A 24,886-nucleotide genomic window follows, 5' to 3' on the forward strand; every position below is an offset into this window, starting at 1 on the left:
GTCCTAGATCATTGCTGAGCACCGAATCCAAAATGGCCTCTCCCCTCATTGGCCTGATTAGATTACATTAGAGTGTGGAAACAGGCCCTTCGGCCCAACAAGTCCACACCGACCCGCCGAAGCGCAACCCACCCATACCCCTACATTTGAGCCTTACCTAACACTACGGGCAATTCATCTGACCTGCACATCTTTGTGACAGTGGGAGGAAACCGGAGCACCCAGAGGAAACCCATGCAGACACGGAGAGAACGTGCAAACTCCACACAGTCAGTCGCCTGAGGCGGGAACTGAACCTGGGTCTCAGGTGCTGTGAGGCAGCAGTGCTAACCACTGTGCCACCATGCCGCCCACAAACTGTCCACATACTGAGTAACTGTCCGTGCCTGTCCACATATTGAGTAAAGAAACCCTCCTGAACACACCTAACAAAACTGGCTTCATCCAAACCATCTGCACTTAGGTGGTTCCAGTCGATATTGGGAAAGTTGAAATCATGCATAACAACAACCCTGCTACATCTGCATTTTTCCAGAATCTGCCCGCCTATGAGTTCTTCAATCTCTCTACTGCTATTAGGTGGTCTGTAGAAAATGTGATGGCTGTTCCCTTGCTTTTCCTAACTTTCACCCATACTGACTCAGTAGACAAACCTTCCTCAACAACCTTCACTTCTGTAGCTGTGATGCACTCTCTGATTAGCAATGCTACACCCCCTCCTCTTTTTCCACCCTCTCTGTTCTTTTTAAACATTCTAAACTCTGGAACATCAAGCAACCATTCATGTCCCTGTGAAACCCACATCTCCATTATGGCCACAACATCATAATTTCCCTAGTTTCATATTACTGCTTCAGGACTACTCTTATCCTTATCCATAAGTAGCTTTAAATTTACAGAACTATTGGCACTATTTCCAAAATGTTTGCCCATTTGAAACATTGATCATCTGGCAGGGCTCATTCTCCAATGCCAGGTCTGGTATGGCCCTTTCCCAAGCTGCACTATTTAAATATTGTTTTTAAATACCATCTTGGACACACCTAACAAATTCATCCTCTGTCCAAGGTCCTGGCACTAAGAGAGTCCCCATCAATCTAGGGGAAGTTGAAATCATGCACCACAACACCCTTGTTGTTTTCACATTTTTCTATAATCTGTCTACGTATATGTTTGTCGGTCACTCGCTGGCTGCTGGGAAGCATGTAGTAGAATCGCAGGATTCTACCCTTCCTGTTTCTGAGCTCTACCCATATGGTCTTGCTTGATGAGCCCTCCAAGGTGTTCTCCACCAGTACAGTGATATCAGTAATGCAACTCCCCCTCCTCTTTTACATCTCTCTCTATCATGCCTGAAATATCAAAATCCCGGAATGTTAAGCTACCAGTCTACTCTGTCTCTCAACCAATTCTCTGTCACAGCTACAACATCATAGTTATATGTACTCTAATGTAATCTATGCTCTCAGTTCATCTCCCTCAAATATACCTCAGATTGTCAGTCCTTCCATGTTCAGACATCTTTCTCCAGTGTGTTCTTCCCTTAGTCTTACTGACCTTAATCTTTGACTCCTCCTCAATAATTTTACTTGCTGACCTACCACTCTGGTTCCTGGTCGCTGCTATCCTAGTTTCACCCTCCCGAGTGGCATGAATCTCAGTTCCAGGACACGGTGCTCCTTCAGTTTAGGTGAAATTTGTCCTTCTTGCACAGGTTGCCCCTGCCCAGGATGGCATCCCAATGATTCACATACGTAAAGTCCTTACTCCCACACCAGCTTTTTAGCCACATATTTAAATGTACTATCTTCCTCTTCATTGTCTCACTGTCATATGGCACAGGAAGTAATCCTGAATTTGTAATCCTGGAGGTCCTGGTCTTCAAATTCCTACCTAACTCCCTGAAATTCCTAACTCATTTCACTTTCTGTTTTGTTGTCTGTAACAATGTGGACCACAACCTCTGGTTGCTCACCATCCTCCATCAGAATAACCCGTGCCCACTGAGAGATATCCTTGATTCTGGCACCAGGAAGGCAACATAACACCCTGGTGTTTCGTTTGTGGCCACAGAAATGCTTATCTGTGCCCTGATTGCAGATTCCACAGTGCTTGCCTACACTTTGATCCTCCCAGCTATACATAGTTTTGTGTATTTGACATGATGGGGCCAACTGATGCCAAGTATCGCACAATCATGATTGTTTGAGACCATAATTTGTAATGTTAATGGTTGCCCGAAGACCGATCAATTGAATGCAATTTGTGGTGTATGAAGTGACATTACAGAATCAGTGTATCCATGATTTTCCTGACATATTAATAATTATACTCTGTTCCTGAAGAGAAAAAGTAATCAGAGTAATCACTTTGTGGCCATTGTATCTCATTATTACATAGTTATGTTTGGTGCATTGTTGCTATATTATTCTTCTGTCTATAATGACCATTCTGTCTACCCATATTTCCATTCAACTTCTATATATCAGAGTTCTAAAGAAGCGTCACTGGACCCAAAATGTTAACTCTGATTTCTCTCCACAGTTGCTGCCAAAATTGCTGAGTTTTCCAGCAATTTCTATTTTTGTTTTTGTTCCTTTACATTATGGTTATTCTTTCCAGTTCATCCCTGAGCCCACTACTTTGCAAATTTCCATGCCCTTGCTGGCTATGAAATCTCCTCACATTGAGGTTAGCATGTTTGTGAATTATGCAAGCTCCCCTCCTTCCTGTGTTCTATTAAGATCACTCTCTTTTATCTCTCATTGTCCCCTTTCACTATCATCACTCCTACAGTGATCCAGTCAAATCAATCTCAAACACAGACTTTAGCATTCCACTTTCCCCTTAATGCCACCGACAGTCCATTGATGCCTAAATTTCCTGGACTCACTTGGGAGGAAAACCCCACCACTGGATGCAAGTCTCAATAGCACCTGAGCTTGTGATCTGATAACTGATTGCACTGGACTTGCAGGCCTGACTGTTGCTTAACTCACAAACCACAAGGATCCCCAGATTCTGCTGAGACCAAGTGCCTGAAGCTATCCTCTTGGACTGAGATCAAACTTTGGTGGAGCCCTATGGCTGATTATAGTCCCCCTTAACTCCACTGAAGAATGGTCTCCTTTCACTTTCAAATGTAGCCACTTAGTTGAAACACATGCAATGTGTTTTCTGTCTGAGTGCCTAACACATGTTATAGGTGTGACATTGAAATTGCCTAGTATAGAAACATGTCAACCCCTTGGCTGTTCACTGTTCTGCACAGTAAGAAACTACCTACCTCTCACTTTATGCTAAAAAGCAGTGCAAGCCAGAGAAACAGAAAGTCTATAGGTTATGGCTGAAGTGTCTATGTGCTGAAACATAATGCCAGCTCCAGAGACCTCAGCCTCAAAAATGAGCAACGTAAGTGAGCACTAAGAATGACAGATAAAAACCATAAGACGCATTCTTTTTAGGTGTATGAGGTGCATACATGTTCCTGCTTACAAGGAGACCTGACAAACTCATGCAAGGAGTAAGTGTCTGTGAGGTCCAAAGTGAAATCCTGAAGGGCTGGAGTGGTATGAACTAGTTCAAAAGCAGCCATGATGAAGTGGTGAGTTGACAAAAAAGGGTGAAACATGATTGAGCAAACATGGTGTAGACAATGGAGCTATTTGAAGGCTAAGAGAAGCAAGTGGTAGGCTGTAACACTTTCATGTCAGAAATTGGCATGATCTAGTTTTTCAGGAAAAAGGGAAGAATCAGACACTTAGAAATAACGCAAGATTCACTATCACTGAGATGAATGTACATGAGAATAACATAGTTGCCACTCAGTGAAATTCATAACTAGCTGTTTTGAAACTTATCAGAATATCAGAATTTTTTTGTTCTGCACATTAGGAATCTGATTTTTTAATGTTTGCTGTTGCATGTCCCACCAAGGCCATCTTATGAAGACATGGGAAAAGTCCACCCTTGAAATGACTTCACTTACATGCAATTCTCTGACTAAGCAGCTCCAAATTTTACTTTTTTTCTTAACGTAAAGAAATGAAGGATACTTACATTTTTTTCTAAATGTCTGCATTTTCAGGTGGACATATTCAGATTTAGTGCAGTGTACCTTGGAAAACTCCATGATATTGTTATTGGATACAATAGCCAGAGAAAAGGTATTTCTAATCACAATATTTCACTTTAACATTATGTAAGCAGTATTGAGTTGATATGGATATCAAACAATTATATTTTTTCCACATCTCTGCAAGGTTCAATGTACTGTTTACTGCTGAATTGTCAATATGAAACTGCCAAGGCTTATTGTCTCTTTTTGGGAATCAATTCACCATTTGTCAGTTCAATGTTTACCTTTGAGTCAACATCACAGAAACAATCTTGTCATTATCATGTTACTGTCTGTGGGACCTTGTTGTGCACTAATTAACTGACATATTTCCTACATCAAAACAGTGTCACAGACATACTTCATTGCTCGTAATGTGTTTGGTATATCATGAGATTAACAAAAGTACTTTTTTGTGCATCCTTTATGTGGTAAAGAAAAATCAACACTTTTCATCCCCACTATCACTCTGATCACAATGCCACTAATTCATATTGAAGTGTAATTCCATGATAGATTGTAACACTCCAGAGTTTTTTTCCAACTGGCTAACCTTCATTATGTGAATGAAGAGATTATTGAGAAAATGAGAGAATAAATCCCAATTTGGACGTGTTGGGCTAGATGTCCTATTTCTCCATTGTAGTTTCTATACAAAGGATTATTAATGATAACAGTAATTTTAAATACTAGCTGTATTTTGGCAAAATTCTCCAGATCATCCAATTTATACAGTTGAAAAGCAGCTGAAACCGTGATATGACTGACTTTTCTCCTATTCTTATTACCAAACCTTGGGTCTTGGTCCTCCATTTGATTAGCCAGTTTTCTATTGGCAAAGTGCTGCAAGAAGTCTTGGTAAAGTAGTTTAAATTACAAGCTTTAGATACTTATACCACAATCTCTGTAATTCTCCCCGTGTCTACATTGGTTTTCTCTGGGTGCTCTGGTTTCCTCCCAAAGTCCAAAGATGTGCAGGTTAGGTGAATTGGCCATGCTGTACTGGGATGTGTAGGTTAGTCAGGAGGAAACGTAAAGTAATAGGGTAGGGGAAGTGTCTGGATGGGATACTCTTCGGAAGGTCGGTGTGGACTTGCTGGGCCAAATGGCCTGGTTTCCACACTGCAAAGATTCTATGGTTCCATGAATTAGCTCTGTGGAGGTTCCAGAAAATATATTTGAAAATACACCATTAGTTAAAAAAGTATATATTCGCAAAAAAGGTGCACTTGACATTTTAATGACTTTGAAAAATATCTGCCTAAATTTTCCAGTATGTAATGGTAAACATACTTGGATGCAAACATGAGTGTTTAATAGTTTTTTTTTCCCTTTAAATAGTTCAGTGATATAAACAAGACATTTAAATGTCTGACTTAAAATGAAATTGAACAAATACATTAGTTAAATAAATTGAAGTAAACGACTAATATGTTGTTAACAGTGTGGAATTATTTCCACTAATGGTAAACACCGGCAAATGACAGATGAAACACAAGAGGGCCCACAAGCCACATTTCTTTGCAGAACACCTCCAATCTGTCCATAAGAATGATCCTGACCTTTCATTTTAATAAAATACCTTGTTCCCACACTAATGTTTCTATGCTCTAGGACTGGCACAGTTTTGCAATGAAATTCAATACAAATGCATTTAGACAAAAATAAATGAACCCTGCAGTTCTGCCAGATTAGTTGTGAATGGTGGTGGACAGTTAAAGGTTAACAGGGAAAGGAGGACGACCACAAATATTCCCATTCTCTGATGAAGGAGACCATCACCTCAGTGCAAAAGACAAGACCAAAGCACTTGCAACCATTTTCACCAGAAATGCCAAGCAGATGATCCACGTAGATCTCTTCTGAAGTCCACCAGTAATATAGATACAAATCTTAATTTAATTTGATTCACTTCACATGATATCAAAAAATAGTTGAAGGCACTGCATACTTGCTGCAAAGGCAATGGGCCTTGACAACATTCTGACAATAATACAAGGTATTTGTGCCACAAAGAAGACTGATGGGGTAAAATTGACTGGATTGGATTTGTCCTACATTTTGTGAACAGGACACACTTCACAATCTTTCACATTGTCAGTAGATGCCATTTTTGCTAGAGCAACTTGAATGGGGTGCAGCTAGATTTGCAACAGAAATACTTAATTACTATTTGAGGAGTTGTCAGAGCTTATAACCAATGCAGTCTGAGGCAGTTTCTGCCTTTCCTTGTTTTTATTTTATTTGTTCATAGAATGTGGGCATCCTGGTTAGGCGAACATTTATTGGCTATCCCTAATTACCCTTGAACTGAAAGACTTAATTCTTTCAGTTAAGCAGCAACCACACATTGATGGTGTTATATTGTCCAGACCAGGTAAGAATTGCAGATCTCCTTCCTTTAAAACAAATTGGTGACCCAGGTGTGTTTTTACAACAATTGACAATAGTTGCCATTAGAATAGCTTTTAATTCACGATCCTGGCTTTTCTTTATTGAATTCATATTTCACTATTTGTCATGATGGGATTCAAACCCATGTCCCCTGAACATTAGTTTGTGATTCTGGATTACTAATGCAGTGATTTTACACTATGCCATCACCTCTCCATATGGGACAAGTACGCAAAGAATTGCCATCTGCAGAGTAATAAACATTTACAACACAGAGGGAGGCCATTTTATCTGCATCAGTCAAAAAATATCTGACTATAGCAATCCTTTTTCTGGCCTATAGCCCTGGATACTATGACAATGCGTGAATATCAAAATACTACTTAAATGTTACAAGAGTTTCTGATTCATCTTCCCTTTCGGGCAATGAGATACAGACTCCCTCCATCGAGTCAGAAAAATTCTCTGCAACACCCCTCTTAGTTACCTCTTACCTCAAATCTATGCCTACTGGTTATTCATGACATCTACTACTGGAAAAGCTGCCTTCGTAAACATCCATTCTTTTCCTCTCAAACTTCTAACAGGTCCCTGTCAATCTCTGCTGCTCCAAGGCTAACAGCTCTAGTCTATTCAATCTTTCCTCATAGCTTAGACCTTCCAACCAGACTGCATTTTGGTGAATCTTCTCAGTGCCCTCTCTAGTGCAATCATATCTGTCCTATAATGTGGTGACCAGAACTGAATGCAGTACTCCAGTTGTGGCCTAGCCAATGGTTCATACAGTTTCAGCATAAACTCTTTGCTGTTGTATTCAGTGCCTCAGCTGATAAAGGCAAGTATCCCATATTTCTTCTTAACTACTTTACCTATCTGCCCTGTTGCTTTCAGAGATCTGTGGATATGCACTCCAAGGTCCCGCTGATCTTCAGTACTTTCCAGGGTCTTGTTAGCCCTTCCCAAATACATTACTTCATACTTTTCCAGGATTGATACCATTTTTTACTGCTTTGCCCACCTGACCAGTCTGTGATATTTTCTTGCAATTTGAGCTCTCCTCCACATTTTTTTGTCATCTTGATCATATACCCCTAATTTAAGTCCAACTCATTAATGTAATTAATAAGTAATCATCACAAATAGCGAAGGCCTCAGCACCAAACCCTGCAGAACGCCACTGAAACATCCCTCTTTTTCCTGTCAGTTTGCCTTGAATCCCATAGACTCTTACTTTCTTGACCAGTCTGCTTTGAGAGGACATATCAAATGTCTTGCTAAAGGCCACTTGGAGTGTAAAGTACCTGAAATATTCTGATCTAAATAGAATTTCCTATACTTTCTTAATAATGGGGCAACAGCAACAATCTCCAGTCTTCAGGTGGCTCACCTGTGGTCACAGAGGATTTGAAAATTACAGTAGGACTGCTGAAAGCTCCTCCCTTGTCTCCCTCAGCAGTCTGGAGTACATCTCGTTCAGACCTGCAGATTAATTCACATTTAAGACTCTTAAGGCCACTTGTAAACCATTTTTAACCATTTAACATTTCCTGCCACACTGTTATTCTATGGCTATCATCATAGAGAGAGGGAGTGAGCTCCCAGTGAATGCCATCAGCTCATCTCGTTTCATAAGGAGGGGAAGAAAGGCCAAGGCAGTTCCAACCAGCAATGGCCCAAAACTGGGCCTGGAGATGGCAGCTGGCAAGAAGGAAAATTACAGAGCCTCAAAAAAAGATAGTAGCAGGCAGTGTCCATTTGTGGCCACTTCATTTAGCAGAGCCCAGTGAGTACTGGGTCCCTCTGGTACAGAGCCCAAAATGTGACTATGCTGTGGCTCCACACTCTGTCAACCATAGGAGTTCATCTTTTCTTTCCTGAGGCTGCACTGGAGGAAGCCAGTAATGAGGGGCTGCTGCCACAGCAGCGGCAGCGTAGTGGATACAGATGTCCATTCCTTGTGGCTATAGTGGCCATTGTTTTATCAAAAATTTAATTGTCAGTGGGTCTGGTCCACTGCTCTTCACACTGGTGCGGCAGTTACAGTGATGGATATAGTAGTGGCAGCATGGTAGTTCTGTTTTGTTCCTTGTGGTTATAGCGGCAATGTTGTGGCTTCAGTTGTTGACTGAAGTGGGCATCGGCTTGAGTGACAGCTTCAGCATAGGTGACTTGGTGGGAAAGTAGTGACTTTAGTGTCGGCTTTGGCAGTGGCAACATTGTGGGTCCACTCCAGAAATGCTTGCTTTGGCAGCCTCAGGCGGCTTCAGCGACAGTGTCCCATAGTCACTCCATAAACCCTTCTTTGTTCAGAAATCTGCAAATGTTTGGGGACATTGTTGACTGTGGTACCATCTTGGAGTCATATTTATAGCCACAAAATCAACTGTCTACTCTCCTCAGTAACGAATCCTTACTACTATTGCCCTTCCACACCACCTCATCACTTTCTCACACCCCTTCCCCCACACCACTACTCCTCACCCTCAACCCCACACCCAGCAGTTGGACCACCTATGGTATTTTGGCTTTAGTCTTAACTGGCTTCCACAAATTAACTGTCATTCTCAACATTTTCCAAGGCAAATAATGGTTTCCAGGTGAGGTGCATTCAGGAGAGTCTCTCACTTCCTACCCGATGTCCTTCTTCTGTCTGGTCACCCATTCCTTCCCTATTTGCATTTTCTTAAGCTATGAAGTCACCGTACCTAAAAAATGCTATCCACAGAACTCCCAACTTTGTGAAAGCACTGTACTGCTTCCAACTGCTGGTCAAGCTTAAACATCCAGAGCTCAAGTTGCTCCAGCCAGAGGGACCTCATGCACAAATGGTCATCCTGATCACCAGGAGTATCTCTGATTTCCTACCTGTTGTAGGATGTGTAATTCAAAGGCCAGACCTCCCTAGACATACCAAAAAAAGAAGAGGATATAGACCTTTACTTTTATTTTATTCTTACTCCTACTTAAGTATAGAGTTTAAAAAACAATCAAGACTATCTTCATGTCCTGAGTCCCAGACGGTCTTCCTGTTTCTCAGGAAGCATCCTCATCTTGCCCTCTCCTCGTAGTTATGCTGACTGCTTGTCAAAGTATTCTCGCCTATGATCCTGAGAATGTCAAAAAAGAAGCCAAGATGGCTCATACATTCAGAGGAAACCTAGCAAACACCTACCAAACATTTGCAATTACCACACACCAGCTGTAGGTAGTGGAACCCCCTTCTTGACAGTCAATACAACAGGCTGTTCCTCAAGAACTTTGCCTGCACCTATGTGACCATCTATCACCCCTATTTCTTGAGGCCTAAATTTCTCATTGCGATCACCCCATCCCAAGGATGGTGCACAGGTCAGCAAACATGTGCTTTCAACAGCACAAGTGTTGAGGGATGTTCACAAACTGAACCTCTGCCAGTATAGCTTATCGTGAATGTAGATTAGATTAGATTAGATTACTTACAGTGTGGAAACAGGCCCTTCGGCCCAACAAGTCCACACCGGACCACCGAAGCACAACCCACCCAGACCCATTCCCCTACAGTTACCCCTTCACCTAACACTATGGGCAATTTAGCATGGCCAACTCACCCAGCCTGCACATTTTTGGACTGTGGGAGGAAACCCATGCAGACACAGGGAGAACGTGCAGACACGGGGAGAACATGCAAACTCCACACGGTCAGTCACCTGAGCCGGGTCTCTGAAGCTGCAAGGCAGCAGTGCTAACTACTGTGCCGCCCATATATAGTATCTTCATGCACCACCGAACCATGGCCAATGCTTCTGTAACCCACTGCAGCAAAAGAGGTTTTTGAGGTCTTTGCTCCTCAACACTGTTGAAGCAGGTGGGAACCCATAGCCAGAGAAAGTCCTTACTTGAAGCCAACTCAGCTGCTTGGGTTTTCTGGTCTCTTATAGCGATGAAATAGATCTCAACACTTCTACCTTCATTTGCACCAATATCAGTTTGAGAGCTTTGTTTCTGTAATGACACCTCTGTGCCAATGAAGGACGTCCTCCCTCATGATTCCCACATTTAACAAGTGAATGAATGATTCCGATTTGATGACTTGCTGATCTAATGTGATACTGTCATCTAAGAATAGCTGCCAATTGATTGATTGATAGCCGTACTTGATGACTGATTGCTTCCATGTGGGCAGCCATCCTCCTCAAAAGCCTGTAGAAAAATTGCTCGGAAGTGGTAGCAGATCAGATAATTGGTGATCCACCTCTGCTGCAAAATTGCAGGCATACAAGTCTCCAAAAGCACTTCCAGACCTCTGAAACATTTTACCCCGTGGAATTAGTTATCTCCATCAAATCAGAAAGGAGGGTCATTAGATTCTGTCCAAAGCCCTGTTCTAATTTGGAACTGGCCTCCTTCATGCTGGGTAGCACAGTGGCATAGTGGTTAACATTGCTGTCTCACAGTGCTAGAGACCCCGGTTCAATTCCAGCCTTGGTTGATTGTGTGGATTTGCATGTGCCCCCAAGTCTGCATGGGTTTCGATAAGGTGCTCTGGTTTCCTCCCACAGTCCAAAAATGTGCAGGTTAGATGGATTGGCCATGCTAAATTACCACATAGTGTGCAGTCTAAGTGAGATAACTATGATAAATGTGGGGCTATAAGTATTGGCTGAGAAGGTCGGTGAAGACTTGATAAGCCAAATGACTTCTGTCTGAGCCATAGGGATTTTATGGTTCTATGCTCATTGATAGAGAGAATGAGTTTTCTGGCAGACCTGACAGTGCAGTAAATAGTTCTGAGTGTGGATAGTGCAATGCCAGTCACCATATTCTGTATGTTACCCCAGCTAAGTCCTCATCTTAGTTCTCTGCAGTATAACTCCAGAGAGTTGACATCTGAACTATAATGTTTCCCTGGTCTAGCCACAAGCCATTCTTATCAGGTGACTCACCACTAATGATTGCTACAGATTTCCCACCTCAACTTCCCTCCTGAAGAATGCATTCCAGGCCCCACCATCCTCTGGGTGCTTACACCCCTCTGTATTCACCCTGTACATGTCCCTTATAATCTTACCCACCCCTCAATCTTTTTTGCTCAGAAGAAAACAAATTGAGTTTATCCAGCCTCTTTGCGTAGATGAAATGCTCCATAACAGTCAGCATCCTGGTGCATTTTCTTTACATCCTTCCTATAACATAGTGACCAGAACTATACCATACTCCAGTGTGGTTCAACCAGAGTTCTGCTCAGCTCCAACTTAACCTGCCTGCTCTTATAATGTATGCCATGGCTGATAAAGGCAAACATGCCATGGGCTTTCTTAATGACCTCATTAACTTTCTACCTTCAGGGATCTGTTCGTCTGAACTTCTTAGTGTCTTGCCATTCATTGAGTATTTTTTTGTTTTGTTCCTTCTTTCAAAGTGCATCACCTCACTTTTATCAAGGTTAAATTCTATCTGTCACTGATCTGCCCACATTTATATTCTATTGTAACATAACACTGTCCAGCCTTGTGTCATGTGAAAATTTACTTATCATCAACCCCCTGCAACTCACGCACACTCTTACATTCTCATTTATGATTATCTAAAATAATAAGAGACCCAGCACTGATTCTTATGGTATGGCACTGCACACCAAGATTCAGCCACACAACTTTCTACCACCATCCTCTGTCTTCTGACACAAAGCCAATGTTAGATCCAACTTGCTAAGTTACCTCGTATCCCAGAAGCTTTTAACTTGTTTGTCAGTTTATCCAAGGCCTTGCTGAAATCCATATAAATCGTCCAAGCACTTGATCAACTCCTCACAAAGATCCACTAGGTTTATTAGGCATGACCAAAGCTATGTTGACTACCCCTGTCCAAACCTTGCCTCCCAGCTCTGCATCATATCTAACAATATTCTGTGATTTGGTTTATTTTTCTGTGTTTCAAAATGGTACTGGAGAGTGGTAACACAATACAACATTTTTCACTGTATTTTGTAACAAAATACACATGGCCATAAGTAAATCAAATCAAATCAAACATACTCGCCATCTGTGATGTCATGTTTCTTTGTTTTTATGACCTATGGATCAAAATGTGTGTAGCTGTAGTGGAACTTTTTTTCTTAACTTCTCTGATTGTACCTTAAGGATTGTACTTCAGAACATTTGTATCTAAGCTGGCGTTGTAAGTGGCGACTTATAAACTTTTCACTGTACTCATTTGAGTATATGTGCTAATAAAGCTAATTCAATTCAATTCAATTCACTCCATGCTTCCCCACAGGCTCCAGCACTCTCCCATTTCCCTGGTAGAATTAAGTTAGCATGCTATCATCATCAATTGAAGAGACAACGATTAATTGTCCATAATGATCCTAATGCCCAATGCCTAAAGATATCCAAATTAGTCCTCAAGAATTCCCTAAGCAATTGCCCTTATTTCCGAAAGCACTATTTCTGAGAAAGAGAAGCCTTGTCATTCCATTCTTCTGCAGCAACTATTTCTAGTGCTGCTTCAATTCCCTCTTTCCCCTTCTCTCCCCAATTTTGTTATTTGTATTGTCTATAACCCTTGAAATTGGGTTAATCTTTCAGTTGCTGTCATGAGTTCCAATGGCCATCCCTGCCTCTGGCAGAGACATCACGAAGAGGGGGCTTTTTAATTACATCACACCTTCTGTATCAAATCACATCTGCTTAAATTAGAAACGAGAAATATGGTCATTTATTAATAAGCTCATTTAAATGGCAGAATTCTTGACCAGATGTTTTTCAGTGAATCTAAGGAAATTGAACGTTTTCGCCCTGATATTTGTGGAGAGGCAGAAGATGCAAGGGAGACCTGGAAAGGCAAATGATCTGCTACAGCTGCGTTGTTTTCTCTTACCTGCCCAGCAGCTTGCCAGGTGACCCTGCCTCTTTCAACTCCTCCTGACAATACCAGAAAACCATCGTGCAAGGATATTAGCCCCATTCTGGATCATCCACACACTGTCCTGTTTGTGGAGATTTGATCTTGCCCAGAAACAGTACAGGTGATCCAGGAATCTAACACCCGATACCAACTATAAACAGGTGGACATCTTTGGGAATTAAACCCTATTAATTGGGAATGGTGAAATCAATATTTGGAGCTTGCTGGAGTGGCTGTCGAGATCAGAGGGATTGGTCATGATTGTGACATAACGATGTCAACAATAAAAATTTGCATGAGTGAAATGGGGCAGTGTCACATACAGAAGAGAGAAATCGTAGCATGAGGCATTTCTGAACCCATGGAAAAGAGTTTAATAAAACATATGATATGAGCTACTGAAAATTTGTGGCCAGAACACCTTCAGAAGTTTGCGTTATATTCGATCTGATGGATGGTATACAGTTTATTACTCAGGCAGAGATATCAGAGGCTGCCCTTGAGTTGCTGTTTCAGGATCCCGTGAGCAAAAGTTGTCACCTTTGATTAAGCTGAGGCCTGCTGACAACCATGTCACATTTCCTGGCTTTGTATCCACATTAAATGCCATAGCACTCCGTGGTAATATGAGACTAATGTCTTTGGCTGAGAGAGCAAAACACAAAAAAGACAAGGCAGGACAATGTGAAAAAGGGATGCTTTGAGGATCCAGATAGTACTAATTCATTTTGAGCCTATAAAAACAAATAAAGACCTGAAGATGTAACCTGGTCCATTCCATAAACTGAGTGTACAGTGTCCTTGCTACAGCATTACAATTATCATTTCTGTTGTGGCATGAGATGAAGTATTGAAGTGCTGAAGAATCCTGTTAGTGGGTCAGAGGTGTACCATGAGGATTCAAAGAACCGATGTATGTCAGATGCCAACATCCAAAGAGTCCTGGAATCCCTACAGTGTGGAAGCAGGCCATTTGGCCTATTGAGTTCACACCTTCAAACAGCATCCCAACAAGAGCCACCCCATCCCTGTAACCCAACATTTCCCATGCCTAATCCACCTAACCTGCAAATCCTGGACACTATGGCCAATTTAACGTGGCTCGATGTCCTGATCTTTGGACACATCTTTGGACTATGGGAGGAAACCAGAGCTCTCAGAGGAAACCCATGCAGATACAGGGATGATGTGCAAACTCCACACAGACAGTCAGCTGAGGGTGAATTGAACCCTGTTACTATGAGGCAGCAGTCCTCACCACTGAGTCATCATACTGCCCATTGATATAGATTGCATGTGAACTTGCACATGAAGCATGACCACTTTATCAGTGCTCATGTTAGAGTCACATATCTACAGTGCAGAAATGTTCTTCAACCTACCATGTCAACACCAATTAAAAACAACCGTCTAGCTGTTCTAATGTCATTTTCAGCACTTTGCTAATAGCCTTGTATGCCTTGGCATGAAGACTGCAAATGTAAATACTTCTTAAACGTGATGAGGGTTTCTGCCTCTAATCACTCTTACAGGCTGTAGGTTCCAGATTTCCATTACCCTTTTGGTGAAAAATGATTTTGAGGTTCCGGTGTCGGACTGGGGTGGACAAAGTTAAAAAGCACAGAACACCAGGTTATAGTCCAACAGATTTATTTAGAGGCACTAGCTTTTGGAACCCTGCTCCTTCATCAGGTGGTTGTGGAACAGAATCATTTTGTGTTGTATGATTCTGCTGTACAACCACCTGATGAAGTAGCAATGCTTCGAAAGCTAGTGCCTCCAAATAAACCTGTTGGACTATAACCTGGTGTTGTGTGCTTTTTAACTTTGATGAAAAAGTTATCCTCATATGTCTTCTAACCGTCTGTCCCTTAACTTAAATCTATGACCCCTGGTCATTAATCCCTTCATCAGGGGAAAATGGTTCCTCCTCTCTACCCTATCTGTGCACCTCATACATCTTAACCATGTCCCCTCTCAATCTCCTCTAAGAAAAATAACCCTTGTCTGTCCGACCTCTCTTTGTAACAGAAATTCTCAAACCCAGGGAACACCCTTGTCAATTTCCTCTTTTACATGCCTCCCACACTGTAGATTCCAGAAAGTAGCAAGTTGAACCTGCCAAGACCCCACTCTAATTTCCATGTCAAGTTTTCTGGTGTCTAGTTTGTATGTTGAGATTGGTAAAATCACAACTCATGGTGAATTGGACTGTTAAAGAGGCTTTTAACAGGCAATAGTAATCAATTAGGAACTTCTACTTGTTACTGCCTATCGAGATCTCATAATGCCATGTGTGAAAAATATACGAGATATAGTGCACAATGAACTCTATGTCAAGATTGGCCTCACAAAACATCTTGACTGATTCTGCCACACAGCCTGCCATAATCACATCAGTAAGCCTGGTACGAAAGGATCAGTGCATGGGCTACAGCTATTCGCATATAAATGATTTGGACGTGGGGACCAAGTATAATATTTTCAAATTTGCTGATGATACAAAACTGGATTGGAATGTAAGTTATGAAGAGCATGCAAAAAGTTTTCAAGAAGATTTTATCGGGTTAAAATGAATGAACAATAGCATGATAGGTGGAATGTAATCTGAATAAATGTGAAGCTATCCTTTTTGTTAGAGAAGAGCAAAAAGAAAGAGTATTTAATAAATTGTGAAAGATTAACAAGTGCTGTTGTCCAAATTCTCAAGATGTTTTTTCTCATGAGTCAGGGAAAACTAGAGGTGTAGTAAGCAACAGGTAATGCAAATGGCATGTTGGCTGTCATTGTAAAGGATTTGAGTACAAAGTATACTTTGTACAAGATGTACAAAGTACAAAGATGAGGCCTTGATGTAACATCATATCCAGAACTAGCATCTCCAAAATGTAGTGCACTCTCACAATTCATCTCAGGAACCACTTCAAGATTACTCTCCATCAGTTCCGATTTGTCCATGTCGTAAATTCCCTGGGTTCAACAGAAAATCTGAGCAACCTTTAACCACTTAAGGATGGTCGAGGGAAAATGAACCTACTTGCTCACATGTATGACATGAGGGACGGGGTAATTTGTGACAGTGGCCATCCAAGTCAGACCATGGTACATATGTTGAATTGTCATCTTGAGAGATACATTCCCAATATGTATTAATGACTTTGATATTAGGGTACAGAGTAAAATTTCAACATTTATGGATAGTTAGATCTTACAATTCACAGAGATTAAGGACATGGAATGACATAAGGACGTATGATGTTGTTGACAACACAGAAACATGGTTAAGGGAAAGCAATTCAGCACTCCACTGTATGGGATTTTTAGGTGAGACAGAGGAGAGTGTAAAAATGGTGGTGGTATAGCTCTACTAATTAAGGAATCAATTACTGCAATAAGGAGAAATGGCTCCTCAAATGAAGCTTTGTGAATCGAATGTAGGAATGTTAAGGAGGCAGTTACTTTACTGCGAGTATTATAGGACCCCAAAGAGTCAGCAGGAAGGAGAGAAAATATGTAGACAGTTCACAGAAGTGTGCAAGAGTAATAATTGGGGAATTATACTAGGGGATAACAGGTTTTCCAACATAAATTGGGATACTTATAGTATGATGGATATTGAGATGGCAGATTCTCTTGAAATGTATCAAGGGAAAATTTCTATAATAGTAGTGTTGTCCCAGTCGAACTCATGTTGCTTGTCATCTAAGTGTGTGGCTACTAAGGATAGCTGGTCATGTCATTTCGTGGCTAGTTGGTGTTCATGGATGCGGACCGTTAGCTGTCTTCCTGTTTGTCCTATGTAGTGTTTTGTGCAGTCCTTGCATGGGATTTTGTACACTACTATTATAGGACAAGCCAAACAGAGAACAGCCATGGAATTCCTAGAGGCATGGCACTCATCCACAGATTCAATCAATAAGCACATCGACCTGGACCCAATATACCGGCCACTGCAGCGGACAGCTGGAACTGACAACCGGAAGCGGCAGGTACAAATCACTATAAATGCTGGAGGAAACATCACAGAAGCGCTTCACAGGAGGCTCCCAAGCACTGAGAATGTCACCTAGACAGGGGACGAAACGTCTGCAACACAAATTCCCAGCTCGGCGAACAGAACCACAACAACATTAAAAGGTCCAACAAGGGAAGTCGCTGTTGTGGTTCTGTTTCTGGGGCAAGAAGTTGAACAAGTGTTTAATGTGTCAGTGAGAGAACATTTAGGTGATAGTAACCATAATGCAGTATGTATCAAAATTATTTTGGACAAGGAAAAAGATGGCTTTTGATTGAACGAAGGCTGACTTTATTAAAATAAAGCAGGATCTGGCCGTAGGAGATTGGGAACAGCTCCTTGCAGGTTAGCTTTCAACAGAGCAATGGGGGCATTCAAAAAGTAGCTGGGGAGAGTATAGATCCAACATATATCCTTCAGAGGGAAATGTAGGAGCAATAAGTTCAGAGAAATTTGGATGTTGAGGACAATTCATGACTGGATAAAGAAGAGTAGGGCTTTTAGCAAATCCAAAGACAGCAATTTAGCTACAGTCTTGGAAGAATACATGAAATGGAGGAGGGAATTTAAGAAAGCAATTAATAGATCAAAAAGGAGGCATGAAAAAGGGCAGGCAAACAGGATTATGGAAAATCCCAAGATATTTGATAAATATATTAAAGGGGAGTGGTAAACCAGAGAAAGAGAAGCACCCATTGGGGTCAAGAGGGCAACCTGTGTGCTAAGCTGCGGGATATTGGAAAGGTGTTGAATGAATACATCTCTTTGGTCTTCATGCTGGAAAGGGAGAAGATAAATACAGAATTCAGGAAAACGTGACTGTGAGGAGCTTGTACGGTTTAATATTTCAAATGGGGAAGTAGTGGAAGCTCTATCAGGCTTAAAAACAGACAAATCTCTTGGCCTGTATGAATTGCATCCCAGGCTGCTATGGGAGATGAGGTAGGAAATTGCAGGGATTCTGACAAAAACTTTTAGTTCCTTTCTGGCCACAAGGGAAGGACTAGAGGACAGCTAATGTGGTTTCACTTTTTAAGAGGTATGGTAGAGATGAATGAGGAAATTAGAGATCAGTGAGTCACATTTGTGGCAGAGAAACTATCAGAGAAAATTCTGAAGTGAATTAATACCACTTGCAAAAACATGGGTTAATTAGGAAGAACAGCTATGGCTTTGTCAGAGGGAGGTCATGGCTAACAAATTTGTTAGAGTTTTTTTTGAAAATGTGATCAAGTGCTTGGATGACGGATGTTATTTAATGTAGTTTATATGGATTTTAGCAAAGCTTTTTACAAAGTCCCACATTGGAGACAGATTGAGAAAGTTAAAGCACATGAAATTGAGGAAGACTTGAGGAAATAGATCAGAAACTGTCTTAGTAATAGAACACGAAGAGTAGTTGTAGAAGGCTGTTTATGTAGCTGGGGGCTGGTATCTGCTGGTGTACCACAAGGATCAGACTTGAGACCCTTATTATTTGTTATACGTATAAATGATATAGATGAAAATGTAGCTTGAATGCCAAGCAAATTTGCAGATGACACCAAGATTGATAGAGTAGTTGACAGCAACGAAGGTGGTTGTAGGTTATAGGAGGATGTAGGTGTGTTGGTCAGATGGACAAACAGTGGCAGATAACATTTAACCATGATCAGTTTGAGGCAATGCACTTTGGAAAAAGAAACAAGATGAAGGAGTATTTAATGAATATCAGAATACTGGGTAGCTTAGAGGAACAAAGGAATCTTGGGGTAATTATTCACAGATCTCTGAAGTTGGCAGAACACATAAATAGGATAGTTAAGGGACATTTGATTTCATCAGTCATACATCAGTATAAGAGCAAGAAGGTAATGTTGGAGTTGAACAGAGCATTGGCAGACCACAACTATGTGCAGTTCTGGTCAGCTTACTACATGAAAATGTATAGATCGATGGGGATTACAGAGGAAGTTCACCAGGATGTTGCCTTGGAAGGAGAAATTGAGATTTAAGGAGGTATTAGATAGGCTTGGATTGTTTTCTTTAGAGTTGAGAAGACTTGAGGGATTCATGACTGGGTGTATAAGGTTATAAGGAGTATGGGACAGGGTGAATAGAAAGCAGCTGTACCACTTAGTTCACAAGAGGGTATAGTTTAGGATAAGGGGGAGAAGATTCACAGAGGAGTTTGGGGAAAAAAAATGTTTTCACTTGGCAGTTGGGAATCTGGAATGCTTGGGAAGGTAGTGAATGCTGTAAACTGTACAACCTTTAAAAAATATTTGGATGAGTACTTCAAATATCATTACATTCAAGGACATGGGACAAGTGCAGGAAATTGGGATTAGCACACCTTTAATAGTAATTATATTGGTGCCGACTTGATAGATCAAAGGGCCTTTTCTGCCCTCTGTGACTCTATGAATCCACAGGTATTGTGAACCATGAGGAAGATAATTAGATCTTATAAAAGACTGGTTGGTGGAATTGTTGAAGAAATGGCAGACGAAAGTTAATGCTCAAACTGGTGGAATCGTTCATTTTGGTATAAAAAATACAAAGAGACATTACAAAATAATGGTACAATTCTAAAGAGATGCAGGTGAAGAGAGATCTGAGTGTTTACATGCATAAGGAATTTCTGGAATGATCATAACACAGAGGGCAAGTTCTAAGTTAATAAGTAAACAGAAAGCAATGGCGCCATGAGGGAAATCTTTTACAATGCAGCAAATGGTTTGAATTTGAAAAACACTGCTGAGAATGTAATGGAAGCAGTGCAAAGCAAGATGCCTGAAGGCAATTGGAACATTACCTGAAAAGGAAAAATGTAGGCACATAGGAAGAGGACACCAGAATGGACAACATAAGCTGGAAAATTTCCCATTGGTCTATAAGCATTCTCTCTTAGCACAATATCATAACAAAATAATATAATACTATAATAATGATTATACCTGCCAGCTCTCTAAGCTCATTGACCAATTTGTCATGGTGTACGGTAACCATCATCAGGAAAAGGAACTCTTTTCTATTGTGACCTTGCTGTACAAAGAACTGCATGGCTGCAAATGAAGATCTCAGGAGTCTTACTGCAAATCTATGGTGTTATTTCCTTCTGTGGCTAACAAAACAAAAAGAAAAATTGTTGTGAGTCTTTATCTCCTGAATATTTAAGGTGGTGAATGCTTTTAAGAATCTGCACCTGATATATATCAGATATCCTGACTTTTAAGCCATGAACACTTTAATGCTGGCAGCTTGCCTCAATCATGCAAGAAACAGGAGAGATTATCTGGCCACACCTCCAAATGGCGATTGTACTTGCCCAAACCACTTTCCACCTGAAAATAACTCCTTTATATCTTATTTCAGCTGTTGTAGTCTGATTTTACTTTTGTTTAAATTATTTTTGTTTCTACTTCATAACCAGATCACTGGTTCCTGGAGAAAGCTGTGATAACAGAAGGGGAAATGCCTGTTTCTAGATTTATTTTTTTCCACAATGACTGGATAGGCAAACATCAAAAAGTTGATGAATTCTCTGAAGTAATCATCCATATTAAAGGTATGCAAATTATTAACATATCTTATTCAACTAATTCTATTCTTTTAACTTTGTGCTTAAAATAGGAGTTATCCTTGAAATTAGTTTCCACTGTCTTTGCTACAAATAGGGAAACCAAAGGAAGAACGTGTGTATTTGTTCAATTATATGCTTGAACAAATAAACCATTGTGATATTTTTATAAGGCCATGATCATGTTTCTTGAAACTAATAGTATTTTCTGTTGGACTGACTGACAGGAAGCAATTACTTGGCTCATTTTTTTTTCTATTATTGTTTTCTTTTGAAATAAGCCAAAGAAAGTGAAAGAATGGCCCAGATGTTCTAACAACCAGATAATCGTTGTAGCAGAATAGACTGGAGTTATGCATTGGAACCATGAGCAAACCTTGGCACAGCCTTCTTCAAAAGAATTGACCAGAAACTTGCAACTTCCAAGGGGCAATTTTCATGTTCAAAAAAGAATCTTAGTGCAAAATACTTGGGACGTTCTAAGAGCTACCTGGAAGAAATTTAGAGGATTAAATACCTACTGTAATTTCTGGGTAGCAATTAAACTAAAGGCTGACTCACCAAATAACCCTTTTACTATGTTCCTACCACCTCCTCCATCCCCCGTTGCCCTCCAAAAATAAATCTATCCCCCAGCCAAAACCTCTGACACTCAAACCCTATGGATTTCCCCATCCACCAACTTAACACTGCCAGATTCTGACTGGACTCAAAAGCATCGGGCTAATACTACATATCACGCACACTCAATTGCACCAGTCCTGACACCCCATCTCTTGACCAACCGAACAACTCACCACCTCCATCCTGACCCAGATCCACCCCTAGTGAGACACAACTACCCTGTCCCTGATTGGAATTTCTGGGCCAATTTTTGAATTTTAATGTAACATCTAAATATCTGTGAAATATTAAAGACTTCTCTCTGAGAAAACATTCCTGTCAGCTTTTTCTAGTGAAGTTAATTACTGCATCAGAGAAAATAAATATATGGTCAGAATGTAAAACGTCAAAATAACAAACAAGATATTTCTGCACATTTCTGATTCAATTATCCTCCAACTTTAAAATTGATGTCTCATAAGGAGATTATTTGTTTATGATTCACTACTTGTAATGCATCAAAGGCTGGCTAGTATTTATTGCTTTCAGAACAACCCAATCTGTTTGTTTGTGTACAGAATCTGCTGACATTTTCACTAATCCCTTGAAGCATGTTACAATTGACCGCAAAGAACGTTGGAACATATGGATACTTAGGATGGCTGACAGTGGTGGAATAATACAAAAGCCAGAAATTTTCATGGTAGTATTTGGAACAAAGGGTAAAACTGCTTTGCTAGAAATTCCAAATATGAAAAATATTCCATTTGAAGTAAGTCAATTTAAAAAATAATTCTGAAAGATTTTTATTGTTTAGCTTTTTTGCTTACGCTGATTTCTTTTGAAACTACCCTCTTATTCTTTTTTGGACATTATCATTATTACTGTGATACTTAGCAAAAATATTGAGCTACTCTGAACAGTAAAGATAGTATTTTTCCCTTTGCAGTAAACTCATTGCACATTGGCCCGTAAGATGTCAAGAAAACAGCAAGTCTCATGGTGCTTTGGGTTATTGATGTGCAGGTGCCACATTAGCTTTAGATGAGGACAGATGCTCAACAAAATTGAGAAGTGGCTTTTACAGACACATTAATTTGCTAGTCAGTTTTGTGGAACTATCAGCTCATCACCTCACTCCCCAGTCATATATATTTAGGTGTAATGAAGTTCCTCTGCTTTCATTCTAGATACAGAGGAAACATACCATATAAATTGGAGATGCCGGTGTTGGACTGGGGTGTACAAAGTTAAAAATCAAACAACACCCGATTATAGTCCAACAGGTTTAATTAGAAGCACTAACTTTTGGAGCGCTGCTCCTTCATCATGTGGTTGTGGATTATACGATTGTAAGACACAGAATTTATAGCAAAAGTTTACAGTGTGATGTAACTGAAATTATACATTGAAAAATACCTTGATTGTTTGTTAAGTCTCTCATCTGTTAGAATGACCATGTTAGAATGGTTCCAAAAGTTAGTGCTCCCAGTTAAACCTGTTGGACTATAATCTGGTGTTGTGTGATTTTTAACTTCGTACCACATAAAGTGAGTCATTTAAAGTCTAAGTACTGTTTTACTCACAAAATGTTAGTAACTCCCATTCAACCTCTCTGATAGCAAAAATTGCCAATTACAGTTTTAAATTGCTTTCAGAGATTTTGTTTTGACTTAAAAATGCAAGTTTTCTTAGTCATCTTTGTCTCTTTTCTCACTGTCTGAATCCAATCTTTCCTTTATCATCTCTATTTCTCATTCTGTATTTATTTGGCACTGAATTCAAAGTTACACTTCCTTCTCAATATGTGAGCTGTTTTGGCACAGTGGAGTAGAACATTTCAACCATCCGGTCCGCCCACTCTTCTTTTTCTTTCTCTCAGTGCTTTCTTTCTCTTCTTATTTATACTTTGACCCCTGGCTCGAGTGACAATTAACTGCCTCTGACAATGATTCCTAGCCTCCAGCAAGCCACGAGTCCTGGCCTCTGGTGACAATTCCCATCCTCTGGCGAGGACTGATTCCTAGCCTCATCTGGTGCAGTGGCCTCCTGGCATGGTATCCTCGCAGCCTCCCGCAGATGCCTCCCGGTATGGTGCGACACCGTGCTGCAGTGGCTTCCCACTGTTGGCATGAAGACCTCTTGGTGTAGTGTGGCAACATCCAAATCAGGCACATTGGCCTCCCGGCATGGTGTGCTGACTTCCCAGCCTGACACAGCAGTAACCTCCCATAGAGGCCCCGCAGTGTGGCATGGAGACCTCCTGCAGCAACCTCCTCCTGTAAAGGCTGCTTGGCTTGGCATGGTGGCCTTCCAGTCTGGTGCAGTAGTCTCTCACACAGCCTCCTGGTGTGTTGTGTCGCCAGTGCAGTGTGGAGCCAGGGTCTGCTGCGGAAGTGAGGTGCCAGCATAAACTGCTGTACTGAACCTTTAGTTTTGTAATTCTGGACGTATTAGTCCTGTACTGTCTAAATCTTGTAACTAAAGAATCTGTGCATAGGTACTTTTGTATCTAAGGCATTGCTGTAATTAGATTAGATTAGATTAGATTCCCTTCGGCCCAACAAGTCCACACCGACCCTCCGAAGAGCAACCCACCCAGGCCCATTCCCCTACACCTAACACTATGGGCAATTTAGCATGGCCAATTTACCTAACCTGCACATCTTTGGACTGTGGGAGGAAACCGGAGTACCCGGAGGAAACCCACGCAGACACGGGGAGAATGTGCAAACTCCACACAGACATTTGCCCGAAGCAAGAATTGAACCCGGATCTTTGGCGCTGTGAGGCAGCAGTGCTAACCACTGTGCCACCGTGCCGCCCTTAAGGGTTTAGGAACCTTAAAAGCAGGATCATTTCTGAGTCCCAATCATACATAGTTATAAAAAGCCCAGACTCCCATTGGATGATAATCTAAAATTTACCAACCTTGTGTTTTTTGGCAATAATCCTGCAATAAGAATAACCAAAGAACAACTGTTCTTTCCTAACTTTAGCCAACAGGCCACAAGTGCAGGTACAGCAAATCTGCACAATCCCACTGAGCATACCCCACTGAGGTTGAGTATGCCTGTTTTTTAAAAATTTTTTCATGGGACTTCAGAAGTTTGACATGAGCCAAGTACTTAAACTGTTAGAATGCATGTGATGCAGATATACTCACAGTGCTGTTAAGAGTATGATTAAGTGGGTTAAATTGTCCTGCAATGTGTGGAGGTTCTTGTAGCTGCACTCAATCTAGCAATTGTGAAGTATTCTAGCATCCTCCTGACTTGGATCTGGCTTAGCTACCTCAGAATTCTTGGTC

At 40.9% G+C, this 24,886-nt stretch overlaps 1 protein-coding gene across 1 annotated transcript in view; it reads left to right on the forward strand.

The window, feature by feature from the left end:
• The window catches only part of LOC122549478 (lipoxygenase homology domain-containing protein 1-like), a gene marked incomplete at its 5' end in the record, with an annotated part of 196,978 nt that overhangs the window by 79,898 nt on the left and 92,194 nt on the right, over positions 1-24,886 (forward strand). The window contains 3 exons of the mRNA XM_043689337.1: positions 4,088-4,166; positions 20,827-20,961; positions 22,155-22,348. Of these exons, the coding sequence (XP_043545272.1) occupies positions 4,088-4,166; positions 20,827-20,961; positions 22,155-22,348 (408 nt within the window). The remainder of the gene's footprint in view (positions 1-4,087; positions 4,167-20,826; positions 20,962-22,154; positions 22,349-24,886) is intronic.

The sequence above is a fragment of the Chiloscyllium plagiosum genome, chromosome 4 (assembly GCF_004010195.1).
Source record: "Chiloscyllium plagiosum isolate BGI_BamShark_2017 chromosome 4, ASM401019v2, whole genome shotgun sequence".
Classification (NCBI taxonomy): Eukaryota; Metazoa; Chordata; class Chondrichthyes; order Orectolobiformes; family Hemiscylliidae; genus Chiloscyllium; species Chiloscyllium plagiosum.